This window comes from Drosophila persimilis, unplaced genomic scaffold (assembly GCF_003286085.1).
Source record: "Drosophila persimilis strain 14011-0111.01,24,50 unplaced genomic scaffold, DperRS2 tig00003933-arrow-pilon, whole genome shotgun sequence".
Lineage (NCBI taxonomy): Eukaryota > Metazoa > Arthropoda > Insecta > Diptera > Drosophilidae > Drosophila > Drosophila persimilis.
The window spans coordinates 1,206,569-1,234,080 of record NW_020825706.1 but is presented as its reverse complement, the minus strand read 5'-3'; the positions used below and the strand labels follow the sequence as shown (position 1 = coordinate 1,234,080).

Below are 27,512 nucleotides of genomic sequence, written 5' to 3'. Positions count from 1 at the left end.
ACCCAACAATGCCACTGCACTGCTACTTCTACTCCTCCGGCAGACCGGCTTTTCCTCACTCTCTCCCATGCCCTTTATTTGTTTTGTTCTAAAAAGTGTTTGCTTTTCTGTTGTCGTCCATTATTCAAAAGCATAATGTCACAATAGACGTAAAAGGTGCAAAATATTTCCCAAAGGCAACAGGCAAAAGCGAGTACCACTAACAAGGGAGAGAGAGAGAGAGACAGAGGCAGCACATCACAAGAGCAACAGTAATTGCAGGGTATATTGAGGAATGGATAGGATAGGACACCTTACCTTCTTATTAATATACCTTTCCAACAACAGAAACTCAACTTCAAAACACTTTTTCAGTTTGCCGCTTCCCAAGGCACACTAATATGAGGCGAGAGACCAAATAAACGATGATCTTGACTGGAATTACCATAACTCGACTCTGCCCCCACAGGTCTCCACCCATTCGGACTGCATCAATTTTGACCAGGAATAAAAAGAGAAAGAACTCCTGTCTCTCATTGTTGTGGCGCGCCCGTCAGTCGAGTGTCTGTCCACGTGCCAGGAATAAGAAAAAACCGCCCGCTGGCAGGCGCTCAGGGAGAGGGGAAGAGCAGGACATGTGCAGCGATACATGTATATAACGGAATTTCAAGCGCATTTCATTTGTTATCTCGCTTCGCAGCCAAAGACCAAGGTGCATTTACATAAGGTGGCAGCCATACCGTTCCATTCGACTTAGTTTCTCTCTTTTGGTCACGTGGCACACAAACGTAATAAGAAACTTTCCTAAGAGTGCTCTGTGGCAATGCCTTACCCTCCATTAAGTACATCTTGTTCTCAACTAGCCCATTGACCTCTCTTCCTCTTCCACTTACTGCCTTCGTTTACCTGATTTGAGGCACAACATCATTTGCCTTTTGACAGCCCAAGAGCTATTCCATATGTTTGTCACGTGTTTAGCCGCAGGCGGTGGCAGGGGTGGGGCGGGGGTATGGCGGCAGCCACTGAACTCATTTACCCTCTCAACTATCGCCACTTCAGAAAATAGAGCCACCAGCCAGAGGGGGACAGGAACAGACCACACTTCCGTTAGCAGAGTGCTCTCTCTCTCTCGCTCACTTTTCTTGTGTGCATTGCACTCATCTTCGCCCTGTTCTCTTTGTTATTTGGAAAATGTCACAGGCACACTTGACGTCGATCAGAGATCTGCACTACACTGCGAGAAACTTAAGAAAATTAGTAAAAACGCGAGGGGCGTAGAGATATGAAAATCGAGGTACTGCCCATAGAGTCCCGCTCAGCGCCCCCTGGCCCAAAAGAACTCGAAACACGCGAGAGACAAACAAAAATAGCGAAAGGCGCCCGGAATCCGTTGCACTTGCCGCCGCAGTCATACAGAGAGGGATGGACGGGATGTCTCCTCCATCACGATGCCTGGCCTGGCCTGGCCTGGCCCTACTTTAATTATAGCCCACCTATCTCTCGGGGCGTCTGCGAAGCGGAAGTTTGTTTAGGATATTTTGGCATTGTGTGTGCAAGCTCATGGATGCAGCTGCTGCCTGCTGCCTGCTGCCACATCTCCCCTTCATATACGTACGAGTGCATACGGCTCTCTTCCCCCGCCCAACGGCTCTTCTATCCGTTCTGAATCCATGATGCGAATTATTCAAATATCTCTCCTTTGGAGTTGCGCTCCTTATCCCCACATGCGGGTGGGCTCCACGGGCTCCACTACACGGCTCTAGCATACAAATTAGATGCTGCGATAATCGACTATTCAGGTTGAGTGCCTCCAGGTCCCTCCGTCAGTCAGTCAGACGAGGACTTACCTGTCGTTCTTCGTTCTCTCTCCCTTTCTCTTCCTGGAGCAGGTTTCCTTTGCTGTTCTTAAGCACTTTCAAAGTGAATTTTTCAGTCCCAAATAATCCCTTCTTTGATATGTTTTTCCTTTATCTGCAAGAGAAAGAACAGTTTTAGTTTTTGGTAAACTAAGTTCGAAATAACATAAAACTAATGTTAATCCCGGTCTCACGGCAAACGTGTGTGTGTGTGTGTGTGTGTACAATGTTCTACCTGTATGTGTGCGTGTGCGACTGACTTGAAGTCAAGATTTTTGGCGACATGAGAGAATGACTAACGAGAAAATGAAATTAAAAAATCATGAGAAAACCTGCAGACTTGATTTTATTATTTTAGTGTTTTGTATTCAAATATGCAGATTCGATTTGTTTTAAATTTAATAAATTCCTAGCTATTTTTCTATATATTTCCACTGCATAAACCCAATCATAGAAGTGCCCTCGGGTTCCGTGTCTAGACCGGCGGCAGTTGTCCCAACTTTTCTATGCCAAATGCTGCCACCAGGAAAGAGAAAGACCAGAAACAGACCCAGAAAGAGAGAGGTAGAGAACATAAAAAACTTGTGCAACGCAATAAAAAAAAAATACCGCACAGAAACAGAAACTGAAATCAAAAATCAACAGTGGAAAACTTGGAAGCCAACCCCAGAGAGACAGGATTCAGAATACAGGCAGCAGCAGTAGTGGTACCGAAACCCAAACCCAAAAACCCACCCAGACAACTAGACCAACACCCACCCGAAAGCCACCCATACAACTAGACCAAGCCAAACCATTTGGGGGTGGCGTTTTTGGCTATTTGCCTTTGCTGCGCCTGTGGTGGCAGCAGCAGCGGGGAAGAAAGGAGCGTCGTCTCGTCTGGTGCTGCTGCTGCTGCTGGATCCCAGACATGGCGGACGACGAGCCTAATGGGATAAACTACGTGTAGCATTACGCGGATATCCCTTTAAATACGTTACGCACACATACACAAACACTGCTGCTCCAGACATTCTCATTTGATACGTTTTTTAGTTTTTAATAGAACGCAAAACTTGGTTTTCCATGAGTTTCGAGTAATATAATTTGAAATTCTACTACATAGAAAAGCGTTGACTCAAAATAACCCCACACAAAACGAGAACAAACATCCACAAAACAGTCTCCACAGACACACACACACACAATCACACATACAAAAACACCCACAATCAAAGCGCCAGCCTGCTCCGCAAGAGGGTGGAACTTTGTTTTGCCGGCGAAAATGCCGCAAATAACGGCAGTCACAAATTGATGCGCGTTTTTACTTACCGGCAAACTTTCGAGTTATCAGACAATATGGTACACTTTTTGACTTTGTTTTAGTATTTGTTAAATATTTCTCTTATTAATTTTGGCTTCAATTGCCAACAATAATTAATTTCTCCCAGTATTTTGGGCACTCCAATAGCACAGACACATAGACACACCCACACACAAACGCGCGCGAGCACACTTCAATGTCCGTTAGAAAAAAGCGCCGCATACGCGACCGGCGAACATGCGAAATTACCGCTATCAATTTGTATGCGATATAAAGCGCACGTTTATTATTTTATCGAATATGAATATTTATATTTTTTTTAAATTCATTTGTTGATGATATTCAGTTAAAAATTCGACACTATTTTACTGTTGTTCGCTTCCTTGTCCGGACACGTTCAACGTTCACTCATCTTCATTCAAATACGAAAGTAAACACTTTTCAACTTATTTTCTCAATTTTCTCGACGCGCTCAACACGCGCGTACCCGCTCGCGCTTGTCCGAATTTTGTTTTTGTCCAGTGTGACCTGCGGATTTGTCGATAAGATATACGGTCTGACCCTCACAAATATACCAAAATATACCGTCTCGATTCAAAATATACCGTGGATATACTGTCGAATTATTCAAGTTGCTCGTTTTTGATATGCCGTCGAATATTACTTGGCTAGATAGAATCCTCAGCATGCCCACATAGTTTTATCCTGTTGATGAATACATTTTCTACAAGATGAACTACTTTTAAGTACTCCCATTTATTCTATTTTTACTGAAACAAGGCTTAAACAAAAGAGCTCAACAAAAAAACAGTCGCAATGTTGTCACGTCAATGTTGCTGGTACTTGACGACTTGTTGCTGATCAACTAGAGTATGGACATTGTATACCCTATTTCGTTAATATAGAAGATCCTGTTTTCCAAACTGTTTTTAAAACGTACGTATTAAAGAAATTGTGTTGTTGTTGTTGATATGTTTTAGACGTATTCATGCATTTGATTATTTCCTGAATATACATATCCTGATCCCGATCTGCTAAGTATCGTTGTGATAGCATTAAAACAGAGACTTAATAGTTTTTGCTATCTTTGGAGCCTGGGAGGACAAAATTTTCTTCAATTCTATAATACCTACTTCCCCAGGGTATGCAGATCCGCACCATGTTGAGGGATAAAGCTGCTTGTTTTCTCGGCACATGAGTCAGGCCCATGCAACTGAATGTTGCCAGCAACATTGCTGTGCCCGATTAATACCCGATTCAAAGAGTGCGAAAAAGAGAGAAAAGAGCTAAACCAGCCGAGTGGTGCGCGCCATATAGAAATTGTTTGAAAGTGAATGAGCAACAGGGATTTAAATGCAATCTATTGGAATAAATGACACACGTAGGTACGATTCGTGAGCGAAAATTCAAAAACCTGCGTATGGAATTTTCTGTACCCCTTGTTCTTAAATACACCTGTAAGAATTTACTTTAATAATTTAATGAAATTAAAAAAAAAAAAAAAAAAACAATTCGCTTGGCCACATGCTGCTAGTAAACTGTCCAAAAGGTGTGTTAGCAGAACAAGTTGCTGCTGAGTTCCACCTTGTTGTTCTAATATTCCTTGCGACGCCAGCACCGAAATAGCACCCAGAAATAACCTAGCGCGTTTTCTGAAAAACCACTGGAGCGGTATTAAACAGCTGATCAGGCAAAAGGATAAAAACCCGTCACTAAAAAACGCGCAATTGCCGGAAAACTCTTTGAAATATCCAATTCCAGCCGCAGAATGGCGGCGGAACTGCAGCATAAGAAGCGCCACGCCTGCGTGATCGTGCTGGGCGACATTGGCCGCAGTCCACGTATGCAATACCATGCCCAGAGCCTGCTAGAAGACAACTACAATGTTGATATAATCGGTTATCTGGAGACGCGTCCCCTGGAGGCATTGAGTGCATGCAAAATTCACGAACTGTCGGCCGTGCCAGTGACGAATTTGACGCCCCAGCTGAAGCTACTCTTTAAGGCCTTCTGGCAGACGCTCAGCCTGCTGATGGCTTTGATCTCTATACGACGGCCCAACTTTTTACTCGTCCAAAATCCGCCCGGCATTCCCACCCTGATCGTTTGCTATTTGTACTGCGCTGTGACCCGAACCAAATTGGCTATTGACTGGCATAATTACACGTACACGGTTCTGGCAATGGGCACGGCCGGCGGCGAGCAGAGCCGGCTTATTCGTCTGGTCAAGCGGCTGGAGCGCTACTTTGGCTCCAAGGCTCACACACACTTCTGTGTGACGCGGGCCATGCAGGACGATCTGCAGCGCAACTGGAACATTGGGTGAGGACCGCAGCAGCTAATTTGGGGCGCCTGACAACCAATAAACACTGGGTTTGTTCTCCTTGCAGGCCCGTCACCGTTTTGTACGACCGTGCGCCCACGCAATTCCACCCGATTGATCTGCCCCTGAAGCACGAGCTGTTCATGAAGCTCTCCAAGGACTATCCGCAATTTATGCCGCAGTGCTATGCCGACCTCAAGCAGTCCGGCGTGCTGGAGGCGACAGCTCTCACCCAGAAGCTGGCCAATGGCAGTGTCCTGTATAAGCCACAGCGACAGGCCATACTCGTCTCGAGCACCAGTTGGACGCCCGACGAGGACTTTGGGTTACTCCTAAAGGCCTTGCAGGCGTACGAGAAGACAGCTTTAGCCGAGCCACAGATCTATCCCGCTCTGCTGTGCGTCATCACTGGAAAGGGTCCGCAAAAGGAGCAGTACGAGGCGGAGATAGCCAAAATGCACTGGCAAAAGGTCTCAATAGTCACACCCTGGCTGGAAATCGAGGACTATCCCAGCATACTGGCCAGTGCGGATTTGGGCGTGTGCCTGCACTGGAGCACCAGCGGTCTGGATTTGCCCATGAAGGTGGTGGACATGTTTGGCAGCGGCCTGCCCGTCTGTGCGTACAATTTTAAATGGTAAGTCACCTTTAATCAAGTACTAGAGCCCTCCTCTGTACACTCCCCTTCTGTTATAGCCTGGATGAACTGGTCAAGCATGGAGAGAATGGCTTCGTCTTCAGCGACCATCACGAGCTGGCCGAACAGCTGCGCATCTGGTTCGAAAACTTTCCCAACAATCCCAGCATCCAGGAGACCCAGTCGCGTTTCGGACGCAGCCTGCAGCAGTTCCAGGAGCTGCGCTGGCGGGAAAGTTGGCGCCTGAATGCGGCACCCATACTCGAGGCATTTCTTTAAGAAGTTTTTAGCATTTTATTTATAAAAAACAAATGAAACTTATGACAGATTAGAGGATTAAGGCAGACTGTTTAATTGCTTATTGGTTGAAGATTATAAAGAATTTCTAGAAACGTGATCGACATAGAGGGCAGTTGGTGGCTCCACTCGCTAGGTATTGGGAAAAGCAATCATTATGCATGGCATGCTGACACGGGAAATGTTTCATATTTTTTTTGGTCAGCGGATCCAAGCAGATAGTGCACTTATCTTCGGGCAAACTTGGATTTACGATATGGTTGCACAGCAGGCAACTGCGGCGAAGGAAACGAAATTCCTGGAAGCAGTCGTTATGCAAGGCGTGGCCGCATTGCATTCGATGCATATTACTGCTTGACATTTCAATCTGGCAAAGGGGGCACAAGTCGCCAGGCTGGCTAAAATAATGCACAAATAAAATGGTGCATTTAAAAATGGTTCTTTGAATGCTATAGGTGCTCTTACCTCTCGCGGACACGCTGGTTTTCAAAGTTGTTTTTTGGTCTGCTGCCATTTTTTGCGCCTTTCTCCTCATTACGACGCCTCTGGTGCGGCGGTTCAGTCTGATAAGTTGGTTGGCTCATGTATACAGCGAAACCAGCGGTAACCAGAACCGTAACGATTCCAATTATAAGATTTAAATAAACCATTTTGACAAAGAAAAAGCAAACGCACAGCGCAGCGCCGATGAGGGCAGCTAAGGGCAGGCCGAAGATTTCCTTGAAATCCCCAAAAAATAAATAAAAAACACCTGTCTACAGTAAGACCGTCCCTGGAAAATCCTCAAATGCCACACTCTTTTATTGGAAGAAGAATCGATACAATGCATGGGTTTTTAATATTATTTGTGATTAAAATTGTTTTTAAGCTGTTATTTTGTTGTATTTAGACAGTAATTATAATATTGACGAAACTAAAAGGAAAAATGATCTAAATATACACGTTTTTAATCTTGATAGTACAATATTCTACTTGACGGGTTTGTTTTAAATACTTGCTGTTATTGGATTTTAAAAAGGCTTTAACGACAAACGTTTAGCAAACAAACAAAAAACGAAAGAGAGTAATCGCTCCTATTGCTCAATTTTGATATTCCGTAGAATAATGCTGGCCCTGCCCGTTGATGAATAAATTTTCTAAAGCCATCGATAGTGCCATCGATGATGGTCTTGCAGCCCTAGGTGACAACGGTCACACCAATTTTCCGTTCTGGGGTTAAATTTTTGTAAAAAAAAAAACCTTTTTTAGCTTGCATTTGTGTGTGAAAACTGAACTGGTGTGAATAATTGCCGAGAAATATTGGAGAACTGTTTGGTCCCAGCGTGTGATATTGATTTGTGTGTGTGCGCTGTTTGGGGTGCAACGGCAAGCGTTTCGCCGCCGCCTTCTCTCCCCCTCCAACAAAGAGCCTTAACGATTTTTAGAAAGTAATTAAATAGTATTAGCAGCCGATACAGTAAGATTGATATGGCGGAACGCGAGCGTAGCATACACGAAATGCTGAAAGATACGCCCTCCATGAACGATAGCTGCGGGGCAGTTCATACCGGCACAGAGGGTGGCAGCAGCATGGTTGTCGGGATCGGGCTATGCGGCAGCGTCAGTAGCCACAGCATTGGAGTCGTCGCTGGAGGTGGAGGCGGGGCCGGTGTCAGTGTCGGTGGTCCCTTCAATGCCCCCAACAGCTTGCCGTTGCGAAATCATTCAGGTAAGAGTACCCCGCAACCATAGAAGCTCATTTAGTATATCGTATTGATCGATTCAGCACCCACCACACCAATGTCACCGACCAGTCCGACCTGTTCGGGAAATGGGATGATACTGACATCTGCAGATGGCAGCGGCAGCCTGATACGCACAAGTGCTTCCAAGATCGATAGCATCAAGAACTGGAGCATATCCACATACAAGTGTACGCGCCAGATAATGCTCGAGAAGCTGGGCAAGTCGCAGCGCACTGTCGACTCCGAGCTGGAGGCGCAAATCGAACAGCTACGGGAGACGCAACGAAAGTATTTATCAATCTTACGCCTAACGAGAGCATTTAGCTCGCATTTCCAGCATGTGGTCGTCTCACAGCATGCCCTGGCCGATTCGTTTGCCGATCTGGCGCAAAAGAATCCCGAACTGCAGAAGGAGTTCACCTGCAACGCAGAAACGCAACGAAATCTAACAAAAAACGGCGAACTGCTGCTCAATGCATTAAACTTTTTCATTTCGTCGGTCAACACGCTGTGCAACAAGACCATCGATGATACCCTACTGACGATACGACAATACGAAACGGCTAGGTATGAATCATAATTTTATTTATGCTTTTGGAAGCAGACTCTAACACAGGCAGGTCTCTCTCTCTACTTTAGGATCGAATTTGATGCCTATCGCATGGATTTGGAGAACTCCAAGCCGGAGATAACACAGTCGGCAACCGCCTTGGAAGAAACCCAACGAAGTTATGCCCAACACAAGGATCAGTACGAGAAACTGCGCTCCGATGTGGCTGTCAAAATGCAATTTCTCGACGAGAATCGCGTAAGTTTTACGATCTTCGATTAGCGGAATGTTCGTTTATGAAATCAAATTCTAACCACAGATCAAAGTGATGCACAAGCAACTGATTCTGTTGCACAATGCCATTGCTGCGTACTTTTCGGGAAATGCCATGGCACTGGAAAGCACTCTGAAGCAATTCAATATCAAGGCGAGCAAAGACACCTTTTTCCCCCGCCGACTAAATGATAGCTTATGTTCCTCTTTTTAAGCAGCTTAAGTCACCGAATGCCGTCACCGGATCCTGGCTGGAACAGTAGTATCCACTCGAAACACACGATTCAGACATGCCACAAGAGGAACAACCAGCGCCATTCCTTTTCACTTGCTGAACGAGCACGCTCTCTAAAAAAAAAAAGTTTAATTGCATGGAAGGATCGTAATAATATTTAATTCCTAACTTTAAGTCGAATTCCTAAACCGTAAGATGAAAGTGGTGATGTGACTGTATGTTATATATTTTTCCAACTGCTTTCCACACTGTATGTATTGTATGTGCCCCCCGTATGCCCCTGTATCTCCCATACTAACCGAAATAGTTCCTGGTTTATGTTTCAAAATTGGTTATTGCTTTAAATTGAGGACTGATTGCGCTTAGACCAAAAAGAAAAGCAATCGGTGCAATGGTATATTTTTTGTTCTAGATATATCCATCTACCATGTATATCCATGTATAAATTATTTAAAATCGAATAACATTCTAGAGCTTGATTAATTTGTATTCCCTGTTCACTAGTCAACGTATTATTTACACTAAAAGAAAATCCATATATATATATATATATATAAATAAAAACTATTTAATTACACAAAAATGGCCAGACCAGTTGTCTCTTAGTTCTTTTCCAGCTTCAATTCGCTCAGTTTCTCATTGAGGGCTGTTTCCTCGTCCTCTTCCGCTTTGAACATTTCCTGAAATTAAGATCGCATTGAAATTCACTGGAATTAAGGGGTCTGTCTATTGGCTACGCCTTACCGGATCGTAGATGACTTTTATAATGAGGGAACAGCTGGGGCAGGTGGCCACCTCCTCGCCCTCGATTAGCTCCTCCTGCCAGGGGCATTGATTATCAAATTATTATTGTATTGGGTTGTGTTTTTGTTGTATGTTGCGCATACGAGGCGGTTACCTTGGATATCTGAAATCGATCGCCGCAGGGACAGGGATAGTAGTACATCTCCTCCTCCTCGTCGAATTCGAAATCCTCGATTTCCACCTCGTCGTGGTAGATGCTCATCGCGTCAGAGTCGCCAATGCAATTGATTCATAGTCTGGGAAATTTCCGCCCGCTTGAACAGAAATCCACGCCAAACAAACAGGCACACGTTGTGGCCGCGGAGCTGCCAACTTGGTCCAATGAACAGCTGATCGAGCGTCCCTTAGTTCCCCACAAATTGCTGTATTTTTATTTCCTCGCCGGTTGAAATAGTGAAAATGTCCAGCAAAAAGTTTAGCGACATTAATCTGTACGATCTGCTTGGAATATCCATCGAGGCCGAGCAGAATGAAATACGGAAAGCGTATCGAAAGCGCGCCCTTGACTGCCATCCGGACAAGAATCCCGACAATCCGCAGGCGGCGGAACGCTTCCATGAATTGTCCAAGGCCCTGGGTATCCTCACAGATGACACCGCCCGAGCTGCCTACGACAAGGTGCTCAGGGCAAAAAAGGCCGCCGAGCTGCGGAGCAAACAGTTGGACAGTAAACGCCAGAAACTGAAGCAAGAGCTGGAGGAGCGCGAACTAGCGGCCCTGCACAAGCTCCATTCCAGCCAACCGTACAGCACCGTGCGCAAGAGTGATGAGGACGTGCTGCAGGAGCAAATCGAGCGTCTGCGCCGTGAAGGATCCAAGCTGCTGGAGGAGGAGCAGCAGGCCATGAAGGAGCAGCTGCAACGCACCTATGCGGAGAAGCACAAGCCGCAGCAGGCCACATTCGACTCCGCCCAGCACCGCATCAAGATCAAGTGGAAGACCGATAAGGGTGACTATAGCCAAGAGAAGTTGCTAAAGTTTCTCAAGAAATACGGCGAGGTGGTGGCCCTCGTGATGAATACCAAAAGAGGCGGACGCGCCATGGTGGAGCTGACTACGCGCGAAGCCTGCGACATGATCCTGGCCTATGAGAAGGGCGACTCCTCCAATCCTCTGCACTTTGAGTGGGTAACACCGCCGGCCGAGGAGAAGCGGAGTGCTTCGACAGCAGCCAGCAACAATTCTCCGCTGGACTATGAGGACTTGGTTATGCGCAAGCTTCGACAGGCCGAAGAGCGCAAGCGTTTAATAGCAGAAATGATGAAGGATGAGCAGGCCAACGAATAACCGCTAATTCAACTCAATTTTATTTAAGTTTATTATAAAATACGTTGTTAAACTTAAATCACTGTAATTAGACTAATTTTAGTTGTAGATCAAACACAACAAGTTGACAGTTCTTAAATCACAGTAATTAGGCTAAATTTAGGTGCAAACCAAATGCAACAAGTTTGCAGTCTGGTTTCAGCTGAAGAACAGCTGTTAAGATTTTGTTGATTGCAAAATGCGAAAAAATGCCACGAAAGAGAAATAAATCAAGTTTTTATATTAATTGAAAGCGTTTACAGTAATTTCTCACCATACGTTAAGATGGAGAAGCGCCAGAGGGAGCTGGAGTCCCTGGTCAGCACACAGAAAGAGCAGCTTAGTCGCTACGAGAAGCGACTCAAAGGTAAATGAGTCAACAATTGCCAAACATGAAGGTAAATCAATGGGACTTCTTTTCTTGCAGATGTGGTTACGGCCTACAAGGGTCTGATGAAGGAAAAGGAAGCCCTGGAAACGAGTTTGGCTGCCCATGCAGAGGCCACAGGTGCAGGATCACCCGCCAAGGATGCGGATCCTGCAAATGTAAATGGCACTGCCAGTACAGACTCCACCGATGGGGCAGAGGGTGCTTCTCCCTCGGCCGAGGGACAGCTGCAAACTCAGATCATCACGTTGATGAACTCGCTGGCCACCCTGTCGGCGGAAAAGTCTCGAATGGAAGCCTCCTTCCAGGCGGACAAGAAGCAGCTGCGCAGCCAGATTGCCCAAAAGGAGCAAAGCATACAGGAGCTGCATGCCAAGGCCAAGGAACAGGCCGCCAAGGCCAAGAGCGATGTCGATGAGGTCAAAGCCAGGTGGATCATAGAGCGGCAAGAGCGCGAAAAGGAGACCAATAACCAAATGCTGATGATTCGCGAGCTCCAGAAGCTCTACGCAGACGAAAGGCACCTCAAGGACAACATCGAGATGCAGCTGAACAACTTTAAGACGCAGTTCGCCAGCAACGAGGCCGAGAACAGTCGCCTTCGCGATCTGCAGGCGCAGCTCAAGGAGGCCAAGAATCAGCTACGGCAATTTCAGGCCAAGGCCGAACATGCAGCCGTTGCCAACACCACGGATAACGCCTCCCTGCTGCACCAGGTGCGTCAGGAGATGCAGCAACTTAAGGAACAGCATGCGGTGGCCATTAACCAGGAGCAGCGGAGGGTTCTGCGGGCCGAGGAGCAGAGCCGCAAACAGGCGGCTCTACACGAAGGTCGTGTGGCCAATTTGGAGGCACGCTTGGCCGAGCTGAGCACCACTGTGGGCAGCTATGACCGACTGCGTCAGCAGGATCAAGACAGCATCCATGCACTCAAGCAGCAGCTGCAGGACTTAGAGCAGGCCCAATCCCGCCCGGCCCCCCCTCTGAGGGTTCTCAGTGATGATGTGGATACTGCCACATTGGTGGATGAAATCGTACGCCTGAAGAAGCTGCTCACCACTGCCAATGCCCGCTCTACCAATCCGATCGATCTCAATGAGATTCTCTCCCTGGGCACCCATGCAACGTCGTCGTCATCGTCCGAAAGTCATGTGCAATGCGAGCAGCAGCTCCACGGTGTACAGAAAATGCTGGAGGCTGGCAAACAGCAGCGCCAGCTGCTCGAACAAAAAATCCAGCTGCAACAGTCGCACATCCAGACGCTGCAGGAGAAGGTGCAAGTGCTCAACCGAAACATTGACGAGTCGGAGCAGGAGCTCAAGCAGCAGGGGGACAAGCTGAGGCAGGCCCTGAAGAACGAGCGCACCAAATGGCAGGAGGCCAAGGCAGAGCTCGAGAACGAGACGCGCTGCAAGCTCAACGAGCTGGAGCAGCTGCTGCAGAAGCAGCGACAGCGATCCCTGCAGCTTCTCGACGAGAAGGAGCAGGAGATCAAGACGCTGCAGACCTCATTTGAGGTATTTCATACAGCCGGTGGTAGCGGCGCCTGCAGTGCTTTGCCCGCTCCCTCTCTAGACACGGCTGCCGAGTCCTATAACTACTCCTCCGATGGCGACAGCGTGGAGGTGGAGAGCGAGCAACGGGAACGCGATCGCAGGCTGCAGGTGAAATCCAAGAAATTATCCCTAGGCGAGAACTGCCACATGCTGCACTATGCCAACGAGCTGGCCCGCAAGGACATCGAAATCACAGCGCTCCGAAAGGGTAAATATTCTGCGGAATCCACGCTGCGAAAGGCCATACAGGATAAGGTTACTTCGCAGCAGGAGATGCATGAGAAGATTGAATGCCTGGAGGAGCAGGTGGACAGGTGAGAACAGTATTCTGTCCTTTGGCCAGGACTTCTTTTAAGCTACTTTTTCTTTGCCCAGACTCGAACGTTGCAAGACACGCGAGGGCGCCAATCTGGAGTATCTGAAGAACGTCATCATCAGCTATATTGTGACGAAGGATGCCGATGGCAAGCGACACATGCTGAATGCCATCTCGGCGGTGCTACAGTTCACCGGCACCGAGATGCAGGCCATCAATGCTGCATTCCAAAAGAAATAACATTCGTAATTGTACAACAGAAAAGTTCATTATTAAACCACAAATTTAGCTAAAGCCAGCAACGGGGAATTTTTCCAAATGTGGCGCCACCACACCGGGAAACATGGCCAAGAACTTGAAGCGACTGCCCATTTGCTTGGGATCCGTCAGCATCTCGTAGCCAGAGCGTATAATGGCCTCGTTCTCTGGCAGAGCATTGGCCAGGAGCTGTTCCAATCTGGCCTCGCCCTGCATGCGGCTGAGAAAGAGCCCCTGCTCGATGGGACCACAGCAGTGTAGGTGTCCCCTTGTCTCGGCCGTGCTCTTCACCAGCTTAAAGTCCACGTCGGCAGTGAGATCTGCTGTGCCCGGCTCCAGCAGTGGCTCGTGCAGGGCATGTTGCTTGAAGGCACGAAATGTGTCCGTTTTCTCGCCAAAGTGTCCATAGTCCATGATCAGGCCAATGCCGCCATCCCGTTCAAGGCGTTCGGCCAGCAGACCCACCTGTCGTTCCGTCTCTAGCGAGTACTCCAGGGTCTGGCGTGTCTCGCCGGGCATTGGGTGAAATACCCGCGACACTGGGGTCTGTGACTTGGACAGGACATAATGAAAGTTTGCCGCCTCTGGCTCCGACTTAGGCGCCACATCGATGAGCACCTCCTGCCACTGGCCATTGGCCAGCTGCAGCTTGTGCACGGGCAGAGCATCAAAGAATTCGTGGGCCAGCACTAAAGAGAATCCCTGAGGGACATCCTCCAGGCGACGGTGCCAGTAGGCCTTGGTCCCAGTGGCCGTTGTGCCCACCTGATAGTGCGGCAGTTGAGCCTCCTCCGGCAGCGTTTCGTGGGTGTAGCAGAAGCGCTGTGCCTGTGCCTTGCTCAAGAACGGACTGACCTCCACCATGTGCATGGAGAACTCGGCCCCCAGCTTGAATTTGGTGAGGATTTTGAGGACATCACGGGCCAGGGTGCCCCTGCCAGGTCCCAGCTCCACCAGCTGAAAAGGCGATGGACTGCCCATCTTGCGCCATTCAGCTACCAGCCATATTCCAACCAGCTGCAAATGAACCCAAATCAAGGAATATGCTTTCTGTTCTGGAGAATGGGCTCACCTCTCCAAAGATCTGCGATATTTCTGGCGATGTAATGAAGTCGCCCTCACGGCCAAACACATCGCGGTTCATGTAGTAGCCTGCCTGGGGATTGGTCAGCACCTCCCTCATGTATTCGGCGACCGTGATGGGTCCAGTGGCCAGAATCTTTGCTCTCAGCTGCTTGGCCAGGCCCCCATTGCCCGTGCCGGTAGCTGCGGGTACAGCATCTGCAGTCTTTTCAGGCTCCGCCTTCGGAGCACTTGTGGCACCCAAATTCGGGCGACGCACAGACTTATAACTGAAGCATCGTCTGCTGCCAATCCTCAAAGCTTCGCGTAACATTTCGGAGCAGCGCAACAAAAACAAAGTTCCCTCCGAAAGGGCGAGGGAGCTGCCAACTCATTTGCAGATCAGCTGATTGCCCAAAAAGACGTTACTTTTTCTGTGCAGGGAATTTATTCCACATCACATTCTTTGCATTTTGCACCTTCACAAAATCTTAAATGAAATAAAGCGACCAAACAAAGCAGCGATAGCTCAAGTATCCTCAGAACACCTTGATGCCAGCGACCACCTTCTCGTTGTCGTAGATCTCCTTGGCGTAGCACAGATTGGGGAAATCGAAGGCGGCACCGTAGCGGTTCTTGCATCCCGTGGTGGCCTTCTCTCCCGGAGTGTACACGGGTTGGCCGATGATGTTCGATGTGGCAAAATTACAGGTGAGCACAAAGTGGTTGTAGAAGTCGCGGGAGAAGCGCACAGCAGCACATCCCACGTGGGTGTTCTTCTCGGCCACGGCAATGGTGAACTTGGCCACATTCTTGTTGGGCAGCTCCTCGGGGAAGTTGGCAAGAATCTCGGGGGTGGCATTCGAACGCTCGGCAAACCAGTTCTCGATCTGCTCCTTCAAGATCTCCGCATCCGTGTACTCGGACTCAGCTCCGCTGTAGCTGAAGATGACATTGTTCTGGCCGGCATAGGCAAAGCGCTCCGTGCTGCGGCACTTGTCGGTTATGGACTCGCAGGTCCTCACGTTGTACGAGGCGAGGTGGGCCAGTTCCTCGCACCAGGACATCTTGGCCATGCGCACCGCCTTGGGCAGGTTCTCAATGGTACCACCAGCCACGTTGTTCCGCAGTTCGTTGAAGAGCGTGAGGATGAGCTTGCGATGGGGTTCGATTTTGATTTCGCGCACATCCTTGGGGCAATCAACACTGAAGTTCTAAGAGGGGAGGGATTGATGGATTGGAGGGTGTACTAACTGGATCTAGCGTCTGGCACTTACTCCTTTATTATTGCAGGCCACGTGCTTGTCCATGCAGGTGGGCAGTGCACAGTAGTCGACGGCGATGGCAGCTCCTAGGATCGCAGCAAGCACAATGAGATAAGTCTTCATATTGATGTCCGCTGTTGGATTCCAACTGAAGTCCCACCAGCGGAGTGCTTCCTATTTATAGGAAGACCACAAACCTCTCCTTGGACAGGCTAATGGGCAGCTGTTTCTTGTATGCAGAATGTTTCTCTATTCTGTTTTCCAGCGAATGTAACAAATAGTTATGACAATTGGATTGGCTATTATCTGGATGCGTCAGTACCACCAGTGCCGCTCCGCTATAAAAGCTGGCCATTCAGTCTTGGTCTCTTTCCAAGACCAAGCAATTCAAATGGCCTTTACCAAGATAGTTGCGCTCCTGCTTCTCGCCTGCGTTTTGTACGACTCTGCCGCCTTTGGGGTCGACTACTGCGCTCTGCCCACATGTCTGGACAAGCACGTGGCCTGCCACAAACATTAATGGTTAATAATGGACATGAAAAACATCGGCAATTGGCATCCGAATCTCAGACCGAATGACTTTGGCGGCTATCGGCCAGGTTTGCCGCCTCTTATCTATGGGGAGGATAAGAAGCACAATGTCTATGAGATGAACAGGTTGGTGAACTACAGGAATATGAAGGACTTTTGCGAGAAACTGCTGACATGACTCTAGTAAGTTTTTGAGCCCCCCCCTACCCCAATCATCTTCCCATCTTTTGCAATCATAATGTTGATGAGTGTGTAAACAGGCCGCACCTTTGAATAGTTTTGAATAGCCAAAAACATGAAGAAAGCTACTAATAATGCTGTTGGTTTTGTTTGTGATTTACAGAAATGCCATTGAGGAGTCAGTCGCACACGCACACACACTCACACACCCAGGCACAAACACAGCCGCCACCGCAGACAGGCAGCGAGCAGGCATTCATTTTCGTATTGGTCAACGTAACGAAATGGCGGTAACAACAGGCACCACCACAACCAGCCCCTCGCCAAGTCCGCGACGCAGGCATAGTACGCGCGAGCAACTGCATCAGATTGTGGCTGGAGGCCTGTCGGCGGCCATAACCCGTTCCACCTGCCAACCTCTGGACGTGCTAAAGATACGCTTTCAGCTGCAGGTAGAGCCGCTGGGCAAGAGCCAGTCCACGGGCACACGACAGGCATCCAAATACATCTCCATTACACAGGCGGTGAAGACGATATACCACGAGGAGGGAGTGCTGGCCTTCTGGAAGGGCCACAATCCCGCCCAGGTGCTGTCCATTATGTACGGGATCTGTCAGACAATCAGACGCACTACCTCAAGGATCACCAGCACTTGTCGAATTTCCTGTGCGGCGCCGCTGCTGGCGGTGCTGCGGTTATCATCCCACGCCGCTGGATGTTATACGAACGCGTCTGATTGCCCAGGACACCAGCAAGGGCTATAGGAATGCCACGCGTGCCGTTTCCGCCATTGTGCACCAGGAGGGACCACGCGGCATGAACCGTGGGCTCTCGTCGGCCCTGCTACAGATTGCCCCACTGATGGGCACCAACTTTATGGCGTATCGCCTGTTCTGTTCAGCGACTGGGCTTGTGTCTTCTTCGAGGTGGGGGATCGCAGCAAGCTGCCCACCTGGACGCTCCTCGCACTGGGCGCCTCATCGGGTATGCTGTCCAAGACGATTGTGTATCCCTTCGATCTGATCAAGAAACGCCTGCAGATCCAGGGCCCCCGTTGCCGAATTGGATTCACCTCCTCAAAATAACTTTGACTTGGAAGATCACAAGGACAGGGATTACTTTGTGATGTTGTACGATCCTGCCTGCTACCACTGGCCCATGCAGTTGAAAATGCTGCGGAAACTTTCCCTTCTGCTGGCCAACGAAACTATCTCTGTGATGATCATCAATAAGTCGCACAATTATTTGGGCGTGGTATTCAACAAGTTTTCGAAGGCGGTCAACTGTCATGGGGCCACAATATTCAGCACTTCACGTCTGGATGGCTGGGACTTTAAGATGCGCCCGAGACAGGACAGTACACGCGAATATCTGCGCTACATTGCCCAGAACAGGCAGCCAGAGTTGTTGGGCTACGATGCCAATGGCGAGCCCAAAGCACCCGAGGCGGCATTGGCTTACATTGAATGTCTATTTGCTGAAAGCAGTTGACGGATTACCATTGCCATAAAGTCTATGTTTATCTATAGATTCTAGTATGTATATTCAAAATTTAACTGGATTGTTGGCATCTCTGGGCTGGACGTGTATCATGACTTTGATAGCACCGCCATGGCCATAGCGGGAGGTCTCGAAGGCCTTCGCCGTCTCGGTGATGTCAAAGTGATGTGTTACCAGACGCTTGACATTCACTTTACCGGATGCCACCAGAGCCAGAGCGGCCGAGTAGCTGTAAGCGCATAATAAAACTCAATTTATAATGTGGAAAAAATGGCATCATAGCACTCACTCGTTGCAGTAGCGGAAGACGCCACGTATGTCGACCTCTCGTGACAGGGCATTGATCAAGGGCAGCTTGATCTCCGGTGCTCCCATACCCACAATAACGACAACACCGCCGGAACGTGTAGCCTGCACAAAAGAGGGTCAGAGAGTTACTTTCATCCACAGCAAAACCCTTTCATTGAGAGCTTACGAAGATTGCCAGGCGAGCACTGCTCTCTGCCCCACAACAGTCGACGGCCTTGTCAGGGGCCCCGCTCATGGTACAATGGACTTTTTTGACAATATCCTCGGCACTCTGATTCCTATCCAGCAGCAGGGTGTGGGTGGCGCCCAGCTCTTTGGCCACATCCAGACGCTGCTGCACCAAATCTGTGATCAAAATCTCAGAAGCTCCCAAGGCTTGAGCGACCTAGGTGAGGGAAAATATTAAATACAAGTCCACTTAATAAAACTAATGGGTTTCCTACCAGCAGAGTGACCAGACCGATTGGTCCGGCGCCCAGGATCAGGACCTTGGAGCCCAGACCAACTTCGGCCCGACGACAGGCGTGAACACCCACCGAGAGTGGTTCCAGCAGGGCGCCCTCCTCCATGCTGACATGATCCGGGAGTTTGAAGCAAAAGTCCGCCGCATGCTTGTAGAAGCGTGTAAGGTTGCCATCGTACGGGGGCGTGGCACAGAACACCATGTCGGCACACAGGTTGTACTTTCCCCGCTTGCAGTGGTCGCAGTAGCGACAGGGAACGCCCGGTTCGATGGCCACACGATCGCCCTCAGCCAAATGCTTTACGGACTTTCCCACCTTCGCCACTACGCCCGCAGCCTCATGTCCGATGATCATGGGCTTGGTCAGCACAAAGTCGCCTATGCGTCCAGCAGTGAGATAGTGCACATCGGAACCGCAGATCCCAACACTGTCCATGGCCAGGAGAACCTCTGCGGGGGCAACAAATAAATGGACTTGATTATTAGGCGATCATTTCCAACCTAAATACTTGCATACCATCGCTGGCTATTTCCGGAATGGGACGTTGTTCCTGCCGGCAGTAAAGAAAATTCAATAATCTACGAGACTAGCCTTAGTCTGCCATTCCTCTTACCAAACGCAAGTCCTCAATGCCATGAAGAACAGCAGTCAAGTTATCCGTTGCCATCTTTTCTGTAAATTTGTCGTCTCTGTTGCTGTCCCTCGTTCGACAGCACTCTGTGGGCTCTGATGGTGAATTGTGAACCGAACGCGGTATTCCGAGACATTTTACACTCTCCCCTGGCGCCGGCGTGCTGCTCAGAGAAGCAATTACCTTAGTTGCTCTACAGTCGTGTGCATACGAATAGCAACAGTTGACAAACCATTTTCTAGCAAGCATCTCTATAAAGATTAGTGTACAAAATATGCCTTGGTTCCGCGAATATGACGTTTCTTTAAGATCAATTTTTAAATTTGAAAATATCAGTATCAGTATCAAATTTGACAATATTCTAAAAAAATGTAGCACCCTATTTAAATGTTTTCGATTGTCATTGCGCAGAAGCTTTTGTTAGTTTAGGCAGACTACAGGTAACATCCAGTAAAAGGTCCTGGAGTAAAGAACAGAGTACATCGGGGGTATTTATTATGCATTTTATGCAATATATTGTCGCGTCGTTTCCAGTTTAAAGTTTGGTAAATGTCTCGATCCGCCTCTACGTTTATTATATTGGTATATAACTGTATTGTATTTATTTGCTCTCTCTCTCTCTCTTTCTTTCTCTCTCATGAGGAAACCTGACAGCACAGCTGTCTTTGATTACCCGTTGATTGCTTGACATTCTACTAGGAAGCGGGTAGCGACTTCTCTCTCTCTCTCTCTCTGGCTCGCCCACTCTCACTGTTTTTGATACCCTTGCAGAGGGTATTATTATTTGAATGGGGAGTTTAATACACCTTTTTCAAATGGGGAGGAAAAGGCCAAGACAAGGTATTCGCGCATAAGTAGACTGCTCTGTCGAGAATTGAGATTCTTCTCGGTCCCAAGAAACCAAAAACAATAAATACTTCTTATAGCCTACTGACATTAGGCTTTGCTAACTGCAAGATGGCCTTTAAGGGAAAACATGTGGTGAGAGCGAAAGATATATATGCCTCAGCTATGCTTTTCAGTTGAGCAGGTAACGGAGCTGTGGCAGAGATTCTATTTTTAGATAATTAATACTCTATAATTATCGATTTTTATGCTATATACATAGATCAATTTTTGCTGGCTGGCTGGGTGTGTAGCCAAATATTTGCTCAGTTCCTGGACTGATAGCCGGCAGGTATAATGTCATATGACTATCAGCTAAGTTCGCTGCCGTATAAACAATGGATATGATATGCTAGGGTATCAAAGCGCCGGGGCTGGTCAAAAAACCTGGCATTGCTCCTTTGTGGAAGTGTACCTCTAATATGTCGTTTGTTGATTGTGAAAATAATGCAAATATTCAAAACATCTGGTTTATTGGGCTTTGGCTTGCTAAACAGTTTTTAGTGGCTGTATTTCTCCGGGAGCTAATATATTCATTTCAATAAGTATTTGTTTGATATTCGGGTTCCGTTTTTTACTTAACATATAGAATTTCTATTTTAAAAACGTTTACTTATATGTATATTTATTCGTGTATACGTGTGCCGTTTACTATATATTCTTGTTTTTTTTTGTATGTAGAAATAAAAAATTGTTTGCTTAAAACTAAGAAAAAGTTTCCATCACCTCAACTGCGCAGTTAATTTGTTTTGGTTGTGGTTTCTCTATTATTTGTAGATGTGTGTTTTTTTTTAAGATAAATGCATTGTTCTGTAAATGCAATGAGAGTTTATAAATATTTTAGATTTGGCTTTGAGTTTTGAAAGTAAAGAAATGCTGTTTTAGTTAACGGTTTTTTTCGGCCATAACCTTGCAAATTTTTCGGAAACAGATATGGATGGAATCCGATTACTACCAAAGGATATTACTTATTGGGCGACAGACATTTTTTACTTTCCACGAGAGGTCTACAAATTTTTAAAGAAATTGGCAAAATTTAACATTTTGTGTCAGGTAGATCCACCCTATCGACACGAATTAAAAATCATGGGAAAGGTCGTAGTATTATCTTTTCAATTCATTAAATTTGTGGATTGTGGGGTTGCAGATGCCACCAAAAAAATAATGAAAGGGCGCAAAGGCATTTTTAGAATTTAAAAAGAGATTTTGGGGGTATTGCTAAATCTAAGTATAACAAAGTGATTTACCTATATACCTAATTTTTGTCTCGCAGAAAGTACATTCAAAGGTTTTCATTTTATCGCCCAGGGTAATCTTTCTATATCATTATAAAGATAATATATCGACTCTGTAATTATATTGTTTTTGTACTAAAAATAGTAACTTAATTCGAAAAAGCGCTGCTTTTTAATGGGGGTGGGGAAATTAGTTTACAGTTCGTTAAACACGAGATAATAGTAGTTATAGTTATTGTTAGTAAATTTTGTAAATCAATTAACACCTGTTCAGAATGACACTAACCTTTTTTTTGAGCAATTCATTCGGAAAACAATTAATTATATTCTATATGGGAGATTATTGTTGATTTGCAAGGCTACATGGCACCGAAAACTTGAGAGGTTGTTGTTTGTTTCTGTGCGAGTGTTAAATGTTTTTCTAGTAACTTAAATGCTAGTCTCTATAGGGCTTGGATTATGTTTGGTTTAGCTTTGATATCTATGGGGTATGTGGTGTATATACCTATATATTCCTGTTCTCTAAAGCTGCAATTTCATACAAGTAAAAGGAACAAATTTGGCCAAAGGAAACTTAAGTTTGTGTCTCGTACGAGTAGATTTTCAGAGATATATCATTTCTTTTTACGTTTTTTATATCACACTCATGGCCGAAATATCGAAACAGCCGACGCTGGTCCAGTAAATCCTATAAATTAAACCGTTTACTGGCACCCCTCATTCGACGATTTCCCCCTCTACATGGATGTAACGTGCAACCACGATGTAGGCGAGATGGTCCTCTCAGCTTGGAGCGGCACGCTGTCAACTTTCCGGCTACTGGCTCGTCGGCCACGAGTGTGGTGTTCTTATGTATTTTGCTCCTAAGCTGAGGCCTACCCTATTATTATTTTACATTTAATGCGTGTCACTAAGCCATTTGAAGCCGGACGGAAAGCACAACACCTAAAACGAAAGACAATAACTGCACTGGTGAACGGACAACGAAAAGAATTCCTCCGCTGTTCGTGAGGAGGGATGTTCGCCCACCCTACCTTGGTCTTGTTGTGCCCGATAACACATGATTTTGCTACAAGACCCCTTATATTATGGGGGACCTACAGGGGCTTGCTGCAGGAGATCAAACGCTATAGCTTCCACTCACACATTATAAACATTTATTCATTGCTTATGACTAAAATTCTTGGTCCCTTGTAATTAAGTTTATTCATTAGTTTCTCCCTTCCCCGAGTGTTGGCTACGACCAAAGACCATACAATACCATACGCCATAGAACAGCTTTTTGGTCGCTCATGCAACATCTTGGTATTGTATAGTCTTTGCTACGACTTAATTTTAAATAAAATAGAGTGAAGTAATGTAAATAAGTAAAAAGCTTAGATTAGATATGTTTGAGAACAGATAATTTGAATAGGAATGAAAACAAAAGAAATGTAAGAAATTTTAATCTGAGCATTAGCTGGGCATATCGATCCATCAAAAGGGAAGGTGTAATGCGCGAGAGACGTAGCGAAAAGAATCAAGAGGAGAGCAATTATTTACGACTTTCTGATGCCCTCTCTTTTCATCCCACTAATTGGGTGTGCTCCCGTGACGAACCTTCAGAGCATTCGCCACACAAAAAAAATGGAAGATAATTTATTTGTTTAATTAAAACGACTTACAGGAACCTCCATCGACGAAGCGCTTCCGACTTGGGTTTCTGAAAAGTTTAAAAAAAAGAACACACACAATTCGCACACACAAAAAAAGTGAAACGACGACCGAGTGGCTCAGGCAGGTCGAGCTAACTTTACTGTGAATTTCTATCTCTCTTCTTCTCGTCCCTCACGCCCCTTCCGCATTCCTCTGCGCTCAGTTGCGCATTCCTCTTTGCGGATCACCGGCGCTTATCGAGCACCGGTAAGTGGGGGCTCGCCCTCAGCGGCAAAGTTAGGTGGAGAAAAAGGGAAAGGGAGAAGCCAAGAAGCCTAAATGAAGAGGGACAAAGAAATAACCCGGGTAAAAATGCTTAGAGCATATGACTGTGTTACGTTAATTTTTTTTTCTTATTCTTGCTATTTTTTTGTTTCTTTTTGGACCAGGCTAGATCTCTGTGACAATTTCAACTTCGATTAGCCACTAACTGCCGAACACTTTTTCCTCTCTGCCTCCTCCCCTACGCACGGGGTATGGACGCATACGCGGAGCGATGAAACAAGCCGACGCGGCTGCCGTCTGCCGGGCACTAGTTGGCCTCTCCTCTCTGGCTCGCCGAATTGCTCCAAGGCGACGTCCTCTGGCTCTGGCGAATTTCTATGACCTGCAGCTGGTTGTCGTGGAAGACGAGCCTCCTCCAATTTCCAACCTAGGGAAATTTGCACACACAGAACACCTTTATACACTTCACTCGGCTGTTTTTCTTTTCAACTTACCCAAACGGGTGCCCCCTCGAAAGGGTGTATTGCAAGGGTATCACTATAAAACGCCTCACTGCCTGAGATATATTTCCTTGTCGTTATTTAATTTAAAAGGTTTCTCTCTCTCTTTTTTTTTTTTTAATATTTAAAAATCCGGCTGCCACTTTAGAAAATGAACACATCCAATGCTGTCGACCAGGCTTGGAATGCTGCAATGGCGTCCAATGGCATATATTTGTAGCCTCTCTTCTTGTCGAACTTCGACTTCGAACCCGCTCTCCTTTCGACGAGGAAGTCTGACCTGGCTCTGACCCACTCTCTGATCCCAGGCCCTCTTTGCCGACTGTTAAAGAGAATCTCTCTTGCCTCTCGTTAGATGGTGCCTAATTTTCGGAAGACCCCAAAAACCCTAGGCCTCCTCACAGCAGCTACAAGCCTCACCGTACATGGATAACTCTTGGCGGGGCTTGTTTATGTGCAGACGCTGTGGATCCTGCGGCGCCACACAGATATCGGTTAGTATGACCACCTCGTAGGGACTACAGTCGGGCATGTGGAGGAATCCACACAGCCAGCCATAGAAACCCTTCTCGATGTCCGTGATGTCGTTCACCCAGCTGCTGTACTGCAGACTCAACTGCCGGAAACCGGAGTAAAGGCCCAACCCGAAGGTGCACAGTACTATGGCCAGCGGATAGGCCAAGAACAGCAGCGGTGTGACGAAGATCTTGTGCAGATACGACTTCTCCTCACAGTAATAGTTTAACATGTTGTACCAGGTGAGGGTGCCAATGTAGAAGGAGTACATCGCCGAAATAATCGTTACAAACGGCAGGCAGAGCAGAGAGATGAGGAAGATGTGCAGCCCGATGGCACAGCTGCAGGTGCAGCCCTTCTGTGACTCATTGGCCATGGCATGGGCATTCAGTTGCCCAGAGATGCCAACAATCCAGTTAAAGTTTGAATATACATACTAGAATCTATAGATAAACATAGACTTTATGGCAATGGTAATCCGTCAACTGCTTTCAGCAAATAGACATTCAATGTAAGCCAATGCCGCCTCGGGTGCTTTGGGCTCGCCATTGGCATCGTAGCCCAACAACTCTGGCTGCCTGTTCTGGGCAATGTAGCGCAGATATTCGCGTGTACTGTCCTGTCTCGGGCGCATCTTAAAGTCCCAGCCATCCAGACGTGAAGCGCTGAATATTGTGGCCCCATGACAGTTGACCGCCTTCGAAAACTTGTTGAATACCACGCCCAAAATGTTGTGCGACTTATTGATGATCATCACAGAGATAGTTTCGTTGGCCAGCAGAAGGGAAAGTTTCCGCAGCATTTTCAACTGCATGGGCCAGTGGTAGCAGGCAGGATCGTACAACATCACAAAGTAATCCCTGTCCTTGTGATCTTCCAAGTCAAAGTTATTTTGAGGAGGTGAATCCAATTCGGCAACGGGGGCCAGAACAACCGCCTGGAAGAGCTGATCCTGCAGCAGTTTCTCGCAAAAGTCCTTCATATTCCTGTAGTTCACCAACCTGTTCATCTCATAGACATTGTGCTTGTTATCCTCCCCATAGATAAGAGGCGGCAAATCTGGCCGATAGCCGCCAAAGTCATTCGGTCTGAGATTCGGATGCCAATCGCCGATGTTTTTCATGTCCATTATTAACCATTAATTATTGTGGCAGGCCACGTGCTTGTCCAGACATGTGGGCAGAGCGCAGTAGTCGACCCCAAAGGCGGCAGAGTCGTACAAAACGCAGGCGAGAAGCAGGAGCGCAACTATCTTGGTAAAGGCCATTTGAATTGCTTGGTCTTGGAAAGAGACTGGCCAAAGTTATCTGAATGGCCAGCTTTTATAGCGGAGCGGCACTGGTGGCACTGACGCATCCAGATAATAGCCAATCCAATTGTCATAACTATTTGTTACATTCGCTGGAAAACAGAATAGAGAAACATTCTGCATACAAGAAACAGCTGCCCATTAGCCTGTCCAAGGAGAGGTTTGAGGTCTTCCTATAAATAGGAAGCACTCCGCTGGTGGGACTTCAGTTGGAATCCAACAGCGGACATCAATATGAAGACTTATCTCATTGTGCTTGCTGCGATCCTAGGAGCTGCCATCGCCGTCGACTACTGTGCACTGCCCACCTGCATGGACAAGCACGTGGCCTGCAATAATAAAGGAGTAAGTGCCAGACGCTAGATCCAGTTAGTACACCCTCCAATCCATCAATCCCTCCCCTCTTAGAACTTCAGTGTTGATTGCCCCAAGGATGTGCGCGAAATCAAAATCGAACCCCATCACAAGCTCATCCTCACGCTTTTCAACGAACTGCGGAACAACGTGGCTGGTGGTACCATCGAGAACCTGCCCAAGGCGGTGCGCATGGCCAAGATGTCCTGGTGCGAGGAACTGGCCCACCTCGCCTCGTACAACGTGAGGACCTGCGAGTCCATAACCGACAAGTGCCGCAGCACGGAGCGCTTTGCCTATGCCGGCCAGAACAATGTCATCTTCAGCTACAGCGGAGCTGAGTCCGAGTACACGGATGCGGAGATCTTGAAGGAGCAGATCGAGAACTGGTTCGCCGAGCGTTCGAATGCCACCCCCGAGATTCTGGCCAACTTTCCCGAGGAGCTGCCCAACAAGAATGTGGCCAAGTTCACCATTGCCGTGGCCGAGAAGAACACCCACGTGGGATGTGCTGCTGTGCGCTTCTCCCGCGACTTCTACAACCACTTTGTGCTCACCTGTAATTTTGCCACATCGAACATCATCGGCCAACCCGTGTACACTCCGGGAGAGAAGGCCACCACGGGATGCAAGAACCGCTACGGTGCCGCCTTCGATTTCCCCAATCTGTGCTACGCCAAGGAGATCTACGACAACGAGAAGGTGGTCGCTGGCATCAAGGTGTTCTAGGAATTGTCACGAACAAACCGAGTGCAATGATGATCGTTGATCAAACTCATCTGAATATGTAATCCAATGCTTCTGCAGATATAAAGTGCTAACATGTACTCAAATCCTTAAAGGTTTTATTTATGATGAGATCTATTATAGTTACACGATTGCAAGAGTCGCTATATCTTGACTTATATTATTATCCAGTTGCATTTAGTTTCGGACAATCCTCTGGGTAAAGGAAATGTGTAATTTCACAAGGAAACTGAGTGCACAATCTTTTCTTAAAATTAGTTGATTCTACCCCGACGACCCCCATTGACAAAAATTTGTACA

At 47.2% G+C, this 27,512-nt stretch overlaps 13 protein-coding genes and 1 pseudogene across 13 annotated transcripts; 7 read left to right on the top strand and 7 right to left on the bottom strand.

The window, feature by feature from the left end:
• The first annotated feature begins 4,798 nt into the window (after positions 1-4,798).
• Positions 4,799-6,452, top strand: LOC6594245 (chitobiosyldiphosphodolichol beta-mannosyltransferase). Its single transcript, XM_002019739.2, has 3 exons — positions 4,799-5,460; positions 5,529-6,098; positions 6,158-6,452. The coding sequence occupies exons 1-3, from the start codon at positions 4,907-4,909 to the stop codon at positions 6,375-6,377; spliced, it is 1,344 nt and encodes a 447-aa protein (XP_002019775.1). The 5' UTR covers positions 4,799-4,906; the 3' UTR covers positions 6,378-6,452.
• A 7-nt stretch (positions 6,453-6,459) lies between these two features.
• On the bottom strand, positions 6,460-7,145 carry LOC6594148. Its single transcript, XM_026994435.1, has 2 exons — positions 6,861-7,145; positions 6,460-6,793 (listed from the first exon to the last, which is right to left on the bottom strand). The coding sequence occupies exons 1-2, from the start codon at positions 7,043-7,045 to the stop codon at positions 6,484-6,486; spliced, it is 495 nt and encodes a 164-aa protein (XP_026850236.1). The 5' UTR covers positions 7,046-7,145; the 3' UTR covers positions 6,460-6,483.
• Positions 7,146-7,627: 482 nt separating this feature from the next.
• LOC6594147 (arfaptin-2) lies at positions 7,628-9,590 on the top strand. Its single transcript, XM_002019737.2, has 5 exons — positions 7,628-8,103; positions 8,161-8,686; positions 8,759-8,927; positions 8,989-9,096; positions 9,161-9,590. The coding sequence occupies exons 1-5, from the start codon at positions 7,863-7,865 to the stop codon at positions 9,203-9,205; spliced, it is 1,089 nt and encodes a 362-aa protein (XP_002019773.1). The 5' UTR covers positions 7,628-7,862; the 3' UTR covers positions 9,206-9,590.
• A 54-nt stretch (positions 9,591-9,644) lies between these two features.
• Positions 9,645-10,254, bottom strand: LOC6594146 (DPH3 homolog). The gene is made up of 4 exons (XM_002019736.2): positions 10,076-10,254; positions 9,922-9,996; positions 9,754-9,857; positions 9,645-9,698 (listed from the first exon to the last, which is right to left on the bottom strand). Exons 1-3 carry the CDS (start codon positions 10,181-10,183, stop codon positions 9,780-9,782), a joined length of 261 nt encoding a protein of 86 aa, XP_002019772.1. The 5' UTR covers positions 10,184-10,254; the 3' UTR covers positions 9,645-9,698; positions 9,754-9,779.
• An 85-nt stretch (positions 10,255-10,339) lies between these two features.
• Positions 10,340-11,410, top strand: LOC6594145 (dnaJ homolog subfamily C member 17). The gene has a single exon (XM_002019735.2). It carries the CDS (start codon positions 10,381-10,383, stop codon positions 11,266-11,268), a length of 888 nt encoding a protein of 295 aa, XP_002019771.1. The 5' UTR covers positions 10,340-10,380; the 3' UTR covers positions 11,269-11,410.
• Positions 11,411-11,509: 99 nt separating this feature from the next.
• LOC6594144 (GRIP and coiled-coil domain-containing protein 1) lies at positions 11,510-13,844 on the top strand. The gene is made up of 3 exons (XM_002019734.2): positions 11,510-11,653; positions 11,714-13,544; positions 13,606-13,844. The coding sequence occupies exons 1-3, from the start codon at positions 11,572-11,574 to the stop codon at positions 13,784-13,786; spliced, it is 2,094 nt and encodes a 697-aa protein (XP_002019770.1). The 5' UTR covers positions 11,510-11,571; the 3' UTR covers positions 13,787-13,844.
• LOC6594143 (protein arginine methyltransferase NDUFAF7 homolog, mitochondrial) lies at positions 13,796-15,215 on the bottom strand. The gene is made up of 2 exons (XM_002019733.2): positions 14,877-15,215; positions 13,796-14,821 (listed from the first exon to the last, which is right to left on the bottom strand). The coding sequence occupies exons 1-2, from the start codon at positions 15,198-15,200 to the stop codon at positions 13,832-13,834; spliced, it is 1,314 nt and encodes a 437-aa protein (XP_002019769.1). The 5' UTR covers positions 15,201-15,215; the 3' UTR covers positions 13,796-13,831.
• Positions 15,216-15,295: 80 nt separating this feature from the next.
• Positions 15,296-16,486, bottom strand: LOC6594142 (venom allergen 3). The gene is made up of 3 exons (XM_002019732.2): positions 16,329-16,486; positions 16,144-16,279; positions 15,296-16,080 (listed from the first exon to the last, which is right to left on the bottom strand). The coding sequence occupies exons 1-3, from the start codon at positions 16,484-16,486 to the stop codon at positions 15,406-15,408; spliced, it is 969 nt and encodes a 322-aa protein (XP_002019768.2). The 3' UTR covers positions 15,296-15,405.
• Positions 16,487-17,011: 525 nt separating this feature from the next.
• Positions 17,012-17,993, top strand: LOC6594140 (annotated as a pseudogene).
• Positions 17,968-18,333, top strand: LOC6594139. Its single transcript, XM_002019729.1, has one exon. The coding sequence runs from the start codon at positions 17,968-17,970 to the stop codon at positions 18,331-18,333; it is 366 nt and encodes a 121-aa protein (XP_002019765.1).
• Positions 18,334-18,337: 4 nt separating this feature from the next.
• On the bottom strand, positions 18,338-19,932 carry LOC6594138 (sorbitol dehydrogenase). The gene is made up of 6 exons (XM_002019728.2): positions 19,729-19,932; positions 19,632-19,665; positions 19,095-19,564; positions 18,818-19,036; positions 18,632-18,753; positions 18,338-18,571 (listed from the first exon to the last, which is right to left on the bottom strand). Exons 1-6 carry the CDS (start codon positions 19,780-19,782, stop codon positions 18,388-18,390), a joined length of 1,083 nt encoding a protein of 360 aa, XP_002019764.1. The 5' UTR covers positions 19,783-19,932; the 3' UTR covers positions 18,338-18,387.
• A 2,632-nt stretch (positions 19,933-22,564) lies between these two features.
• Positions 22,565-25,214, bottom strand: LOC6594137 (transmembrane protein 169). The gene is made up of 2 exons (XM_002019727.2): positions 24,718-25,214; positions 22,565-22,613 (listed from the first exon to the last, which is right to left on the bottom strand). Exons 1-2 carry the CDS (start codon positions 25,176-25,178, stop codon positions 22,604-22,606), a joined length of 471 nt encoding a protein of 156 aa, XP_002019763.2. The 5' UTR covers positions 25,179-25,214; the 3' UTR covers positions 22,565-22,603.
• Positions 25,215-25,283: 69 nt separating this feature from the next.
• LOC6594136 lies at positions 25,284-25,931 on the bottom strand. The gene has a single exon (XM_002019726.1). The coding sequence runs from the start codon at positions 25,929-25,931 to the stop codon at positions 25,284-25,286; it is 648 nt and encodes a 215-aa protein (XP_002019762.1).
• A 400-nt stretch (positions 25,932-26,331) lies between these two features.
• LOC6594135 (venom allergen 3) lies at positions 26,332-27,298 on the top strand. The gene is made up of 2 exons (XM_002019725.2): positions 26,332-26,456; positions 26,520-27,298. Exons 1-2 carry the CDS (start codon positions 26,346-26,348, stop codon positions 27,192-27,194), a joined length of 786 nt encoding a protein of 261 aa, XP_002019761.1. The 5' UTR covers positions 26,332-26,345; the 3' UTR covers positions 27,195-27,298.
• Positions 27,299-27,512: the final 214 nt, after the last annotated feature.